Genomic DNA, 8,233 nt, shown 5'->3' on the forward strand with positions numbered 1-8,233 from the left:
GTTTGATGGAAATGCTTATGGCTATGTTGCTATATTGGGTTTGAATTGAATTATGAAACTTTATACATATATTATACTTTTGGCATTGGTTTATATAGAAATGATGTTCATTCCCGATATGTGAATATTTGTCCTGGACAAGGATCCTATGATATGATTTATATGGATTGTATTATTAATATACCTACAAGATGGTTTGGATGGTGACAGAGTTGTAATCCGCCTGCTATAGTAGGGGGTCCCCACGGCCAGCCTTTAGAGATCTTGTGGAGGACCCTGTTTTATTTGTCCACTCCAGGTGGCACGTAAAGCCTGATTGGATGTGCATCAGAAGTCTGGGGTTACCACATGGACATGGTAGGTCAATGTCAAGACATGAGGGCCTTGATGCCTCTGAACTTAGCCACGACGATGGCGAGAGTTTAGAAAGATTTTTAGACCATTATTCGTTTGCTCGAGATGTAAACTTTGTATTTTAAGAAAATTTGTTTTTATGTAAAACAAATCTTTGAGACGTGATCATTTGTATACTCCTTGGAAATTAAATTGATTTGATGACAAGTATCATGCTTTATTGTTTTTAAAACTCATTATGTTATTCATGAGTTATGAATGTTGAAACTCTCATTTGAGAAAAAATAATTCTTTTATGCTATCTATGGGTTCCTTATACTTATATATGCTGAAATGTTCTAGCCTTTATATATTATTGTAAAAGCATGACTTTGTTGATTTTATTGATTCGATTTATATTCTTGTAGAATTGTGTTAATCCATTCACTAAGTGACTCTGGTTACTCACCCTCTCTCTCCCTTCCAAGCTTTAGCATCTAGTGTTGTTGCGGCGGGACAGAGTGTTGAGCATTCTTCTGGCTATCTTTCTTATTTTCAATCTTATGTTGTATAAGGACATGGATCCATTAGTGTATTTGTCACTCTATATACATGGTTTATATGCTTGTCTAGTTTCTTGGAAACCTTGTTGTACTTGTGACAAGTATGTCTCCTTGAACTCTATTATCAGGTTATGGTAATGTTGCTTACTCTGTGTTATCTTTGTGTATCATACTCTGTATATTCCATATTTATGATTAGTATTTAGTGTTGCTTCATTCCAGGAGATTGTAAGCCTTGCGGAGAGTCGGCGACTCAAGAGTTGAGTGGCATGTATTCCTTCTCGGATTGTCGTGGCAGTTGTCACATACCAATCTTGTTGGACGGGGCGTGACAAATCGGGTTGAGCAGTTCAATGATTTCATGATGATTTAGATGTAATGAAGTAGTTGTGATTTTGTAATTAATGAGTTAATTACGAATGTTGTTAGGAATGATTATGTAATTAGAGGTATATATAGGATATTATAGGGTGGCATACTTAGAAAATGGAGAGTGAATTACACATGAGATGTTTATTATTATGCTCCTAAGGAGGTTGTTACAAGTTTGTTACAAGCTTTTATAAAAAGAGAAATGAACAAAGGAGAATACAAAGAATCATATTCTTTTTTTTCCATATCCTTGTGTCTCCTTCTTCCTCAGCATCTTCTCCTCCTCGTCTCTTTTTTTTCCTCTCTTTTTTGTTTGCCTATTTTCCTTTGAAATTATCAGTTTTTTCCTGATGAAGCTCACATTAGTTGCCCCCTAAGTTACAAATTGAACCAATCCTTGTTTCTTCTAGCACTCAACGATAGAGATCTGAAATCGAAAATTGGCAATCCATTTAATAATTTTTAATACTATTTTAATAATGTTTTAATTAAAAAAAAAAACCATGCCAGTGGAAACAATTGGCAAACATAACACCCATTATATAGGTGAACTTAATTAACCCAATTGAAAAAGTAGAGAGATGAAATTGTATCAAATTAGTGTGGAGCATCTAAATAAGCAAAGTTCAAGAATTATTTAAGGTATTATACCAATTATTTTATTTATTTCCCAACTCAAGTGAGTTTTTTTAAAATAATTAGATTAATCATTTTGAAGTACAAGTATAAAAATGAACAAAAATATAAAAAAATATAAGTTTCACATTATACATTTACAAAGTACAACATGTAAACAAACATTGAAATTATCCCATGTTACTATTAACTCTAGTTGATCAAGGCAACTGTAAGGGCAGGCAACAAAGGTGAAGGAATGAGATAGATGAAAGAGAGAAAGGAAAGGCTTAGGGTTAAAAAGGGGAAAAAGCAAAAGCACCTTATAATTTAATGAAGAAATGAAGCCCCTGTCTTTGACTATCACGGGCTTCTCCTTCTCACTAACATTTATATAATTTACAACAACTAGCTCCAATTAATCAATGCAAACACTTCTAACAATATACACACCACCAAAAATTTAAAAAAAAGAAGCTTTTCCATGCCAAACATTATTTAATTCATTTCATGTATTCTTCGTGAAATAAATAAATATTATTTATTCTTTATATTTAAATAAAATAAAAGATGTTTTTTTTTACTTTATATATATTTTTAAATACATTTAGATATAATCCAAAGATATAAATATATTTTGCAACTAATAATAATAATAAATATAAAATTAAAAGTATTTTTTCTTATATAGTCCTGCAAAAATAAGAATGTACTTATTTATTTTTATAAAAATAATATTTTCTTATATACCATAAAAAAATTACATGTTTTATATCCCAATCTATAGTTTGCCACTTCTTTCAATTTATTTTGAAAAGAATTTAATAATAATATTTGACGCTTTTACAGATTTTATAATTATTTTTCATTCATAAAAAATACATAAATAAATAAAATCAGTTAATATATGATTTTTATGAGGGATATTAATAATCAGCATTTAATTGTTGTGGAGGTATACAAGTAATTTTCCCTTTGCGGAGGGAAGATGTGGGGCCAACATGCATTAAAAGAAGAAGATGCGTTTGAATAGGTATCGTTCTCTGTGAAAGAACGGCATTGCCATCCGTTTCACGGTTTCATGGCTTTATTCTTTTCTTTAACCCCACCGATATTCCCATATTACCATATTGCCATTATACGGACGACACCAATCAACGCTAGTGCTAGTTTGCTTTATGTAAGTGTGCTTATTAGTTGTGATTATTATGCTTGATCTTGACCAATTGGAATATGTCTCTTGTCATACTCTTCTTTCTGTTTTTTATTCCTCTTCCTTGGCCCTCTGACTCATCATCATCATCATCATCATCATCTCAATGATTATTAATTTATTTTAAACAAAACCTAATAAGGGTTTTATGGTTTTAAACTTTTAATTATCTCATCATCATTTATTTATTCTTTTACAGAGGACAAGCACCATAATTAAAAAAAAAAATCAGGAACATAAACAGTCGTGGAGCAAATTTAATAAGTACCTATACTCCCATCTTGTATGGATTTTGGGGGTTTGATCTTTAGTCTTTTTAAAAATAAATACCATGATTTACATATACATATACAATTTTCCCAACTGTTAAAGGACAAGTATCATAATTAAAAAAATCTTTAGTCTTTTTGATATCAGGATATATATGACAAAATTAGAATTTTTTTATAAATAGGGGGAAGATGAAAAATAATTATTTTAGATTTACATATATATATATACAAATACATATCTCTTAATCATGGTTTATTTTTTATATATAAACACTGAAAAAAATAATAGATTCAGAGCTCTGGTATTAGTTAAATAGAGTATGTGATAAGTTTTAAAATAATATTATCAAATAGAAAAAAATTGTAAATAACATTACTATATTGAAACTTTAACTAAATTTAATAGGTAAAAAATAATAACACATGAATTATGTGAGAAATTCAAAATTTAAAAAAAAAAAATCACTAGCAAAAGAAAAGACTATCATTTTAGTTTAAAAATTGAGTATGTCAGTGGTAGCATAATTTGTAAAACTTATTTGATTAAGATAAAATCTTCAGATATATTTAAAAAAGTCCTAATTCGATTTTAAATCCAATTCATCGATTCCAAAATCCAAATGGGTTTATTCTTACTCTACTGCTCTAAGCATATGTTTTTCAATGAGTGTGCTCTTCTAAGTGATGGGATACGAGATTAGATGCATTAACACATCAATCAAGTACCATCACATATATCAAAAAAAAATTCATAATTTAAAAAAGGCATAATAACTCACCCAAATCTATTCAATTTGATAACGGTGTGGCGCATCAATATAACAAGTGATGAGAAATAAAAACACATTGCTTTGAATACATTTACATAAGTTGTCCTTTTCTAGACTTTATTTCTTAATAATGCATTACATTAAGAATCGAGGGAACACAGTTCAGCCCACTAATTAGGTACTCCATTATTGTGTGAAGATAAGGTTATAATTTATAAATATTTTAAAATAAAAAAAGGAATGAATTGCTTGAAAACAATATCATAGTTTTTTAAAAAAAAAAATTATTTAGCTTAGATAAATTGTCAAACATCTAAAATATCACAAAAAGAGTAACATATAAATGAGAGTGACACTGAGTAAAACACAAAATAACGGACACTAGTACGAATAGGAAAGACACTAGCATGAATAGGAAAGATGTACATATTTGGATCTTCTGAAAATACTGAACTTTTTTTTTGTTATTTCACGTTAAATTTTCTTTTAAAAAAATTAATTTGGGTGGTAAATGAAGCAATGCGTTCATTGAAACCTAAGTGATTTGGCTTGTTAAGGGCTTGACATATTTATAAAGTTAAACGAATACTTTTTTAATGTAATTTTTGAGTTTGTAGCATTTGAACATCCCCAAACATGATTCGTCAAAGCTCATGAACAACTTGTATTGTAGCATGTTGTTGATTGTAGCAATTTATACATTTGAATGGTATTGTAGTAATGTATTGTAGATATATTATTGTACTTAAAAAAAAAAATTAAACAGCCAAGTTTGAGATCTATGTGACCAGCTGAGCTAAGCTTGACAAATGAAATTTAAATTAGGTTCGGTTAGAGCTTTAACTCGGTTAAAATAATGTTGAGTTAAATTTAAAGATAACAAAGGTTGGCTCACCTCTGCTCAATTATAGCCACACGTCAATTTTTTTTTTGTCCTTAACATATTATAAAGTGAATCATAAATATATGTATATATATACTTTTTAATTCTCGCTTGCCATTTTATATTTTTGTTTGGATGCATGCACACTGATGTGGTTAAAAAAAATGTGAAATTATTACAAATAGTATGATTTGATTATTTTTTTTTTACTTAAGATCTTCAATTATTAATTTTATATTAAATTTGAATTTGAATTTGAATTTTTCTAGTTATACTCTATCAAGTTGATTCCATTTTTCAAATTCCTCCTATCATTTTTATACACTTCAGGGATCAAATGAAAAATATATAGATTTCACTCTTTTACACATATATAATTATAATAAATCCAGTAGTTTCAATGCAAAAAAGTTAATCATAAGAAAACCAAGTTATATACATGTATATAGACGTTAACAAATTTTATAAAGTTTTAGATGTAAACACATAATATTTATATCTTTTTTTTAAATCCCAAGTTTTTTTTTTCTTATTTCTAGTTAAAAAAATATTTTTTTAATAAAAACGACAAAAACCGCTTCACAAAAAATATTAAAAAGATAAATATATACCGTGTTGCATTAGCTATGATAACTTAACGACTCTTAGAAATTTATTATGTGTGGCAAAATAACACGGCAAAATTAACAAAAACTTTTTCATAAAATAAAATTTTTAAAAATAAATAAATAAATAAATAAAAAGGATCTAACCACAGCCTTAACCAATTGGCGCCACCAATCAAGCCGTTTATAAATCATATAAACAATATATATATATATATATATGTATAAACGTACGGACGAGATTCAGTGGGAGAGAAACGAGGGAATATGAACGCGATGGTACAGAAGTGGCAGGTAAGCAGCTGCTCACGAGATGGGTCGTAGAGTTTGAAAGAAATAACGGAAATGCCACTAGGAATGAAAGGACAAGCGCATGTGAAACTGTGCTGACGGTGATGGGGATGGCACTACCACCCCCTCTCCTTGTGGGCCCCAACCGCTGATCGCGCCAGCCGAACCGGCGCCACTTACTCACTCTACCCCACTTTGTCGGCAGTGGCCCTAATCCCCTCCTGTGAATGAGAGCGTGCTACCCTTGTGTATTGTTTGATGAAATGCCTCAGCGAGCTTTTGAGCTTGCAAACTGTTTGATAGAATGCTTCAGTGAGCTTTTGGGCCTTCTTCGTTATTGGGTCTGCTCCATGTCTTAGTTGGACTTTGATGTGTGTATGTATATATATAAAGAATTTTATTTTATTTTTCTGAAGTTTAAGGAAAATAGTATGGATGAGTTTGATTCATTTAGTGAAATTACTTGTGAGTCTGTGACCTGCCATTTTCCAAAATGCCATGCAATTTTCATTAGTTTTAGTTTATTTATTTACTCGTGAGTAAGTTTTAAATGTGTTTTGTTAAGATATTGATGTTTATTTTAGTTTGTTTAGGATATCTTTGATTTAAATATTTAAGTTAGTTGTGTGTTAATTAAAATTCAAATTAGTAGAGATTATTTCTTTAGAATTTTGCCTTTATAAAGGCTTTAATGATTATGAATAAAGTGTGCAGTTTTTCTCATCTCTTCTTTTAAGTTATCAGTGGTATTAAGAGCCGAGGCCTTCAACAAAAGGGAGAGTTTTTTTTTTTTGTAGTGAAGAAATTCACAATATCTGCAGACAACTTTGTGCAACCATCTATTCCACGTTTTGATGGTCACTACTATCATTGGAGCATGTTGATGGAAAATTTCTTAAAATCCAAGGAGTATTGGAATATTGTTGAATTCGAAGTGGCAAAACTGGATGTTGGAGTGGTACCTTCAGAAGCACAGCAAAAGGAACTTGAGGCATCAAAGTTGAAAGACTTAAAGGCGAAGAATTACTTATTTCAGGCCATTGATCGATCTATTTTGGAGACTATTCTTTGCAAAGAAATCTCCAAGGATATATGGGATTCGATGAAGAGAAAATATCAAGGCTCATCAAGGGTGAAGCGTGCACAACTTCAAGCCTTGAGAAGGGATTTTGAAAATCTACAGATGAAGGATGGAGAATCTATTAACAACTATTTTGCAAGAACCATGAGATTGGCTAATAATATGCGGTTTTATGGGGAAAAGATGGATGATGTCACTATTGTTGAAAAGATATTGCAATCTTTGACAGCAAAATTTGACTACATAGTTTGCTCAATTGAAGAATCAAAGGACATAGATGCACTCTCAATTGATGAACTTCAAAGCTCTTTATTAGTTCATGAACAGAAGATCAACCGTAATGTTACTGCTGAGGAGCAAGCTTAGAAGGCCTCTACAATCAACAACTTCTCAATATTACAAGGTAGAGATCGAGGTGGAAGTAGAGGAAGAGGATGAGCAGATAGAGGCTACAGAAGTGGTAACAAAAATACTGATGATGGTTATCTACAAAGTAAAGGAAGAGGACGAGGTCAACAATTTGATAAATCTAAAATTGAGTGTTTTAGATGTCATCTATTTGGTCATTACCGTTCTGAATGTTATACCAAGCTATCTAATGACAAAGACAAAGGAGAAAAGTCAAATTTTACAGAAAATAAAGAAGTGGAGGCTTTGTTAATGGCAATTCAAGATAGTCAGGAATTTCACAAGTCACTGGTTGTAGCGACCATATATGTGGAAGTAAGTCCTTTTTTTACTTAAATAAAGATTTTCACTCTACTGTTAGCTTTGGAGATTGCTCTACGGTGAATGTGATGGGAAATGGTGATATTAATATAAAACCAAGAATGGTTTTATAGAAAAAATTTCTAATGTTTTTTATGTTTCTGACTTGAAAAGTAACTTACTGAGTGCTGGTCAGTTACAAGAGAAAGGATATACAATTACTATTCAAAAGAGTACTTGTGAAATATATGATCCTTTTAGAGGTGCAATTGCAATTATGCCGATGAGTTCAAATAGGTTGTTTCCTATAAAGATTGAATGTGCTCAACCTTGTTTGATGGTTAAAACAAAAGACCCTTCATGGCTATGGCATTATCAGTATGGTAACTAGAGCTTTGGTGGATTGAAGACACTCCAAGAAAAGGATATGGTGATAGGGCTTCCTATAATCACTATTCCCTCCCAAGTTTGTGAAGAGTGTATTGTTGGCAAACAACATCGTACTCTTTTCTCCCAAGGAAAGTCTT

The 8,233-nt window shown here is 30.8% G+C and overlaps 1 protein-coding gene across 1 annotated transcript; it reads left to right on the top strand.

Annotated features, from left to right (window-relative positions):
- The first annotated feature begins 6,800 nt into the window (after positions 1-6,800).
- On the top strand, positions 6,801-7,364 carry LOC120284085. Its single transcript, XM_039290897.1, has one exon. It carries the CDS (start codon positions 6,801-6,803, stop codon positions 7,362-7,364), a length of 564 nt encoding a protein of 187 aa, XP_039146831.1.
- The last annotated feature ends 869 nt before the right edge of the window (positions 7,365-8,233 follow it).

The sequence above is a fragment of the Dioscorea cayenensis genome, chromosome 19 (genome assembly GCF_009730915.1).
Source record: "Dioscorea cayenensis subsp. rotundata cultivar TDr96_F1 chromosome 19, TDr96_F1_v2_PseudoChromosome.rev07_lg8_w22 25.fasta, whole genome shotgun sequence".
NCBI classification, from domain to species: domain Eukaryota; kingdom Viridiplantae; phylum Streptophyta; class Magnoliopsida; order Dioscoreales; family Dioscoreaceae; genus Dioscorea; species Dioscorea cayenensis.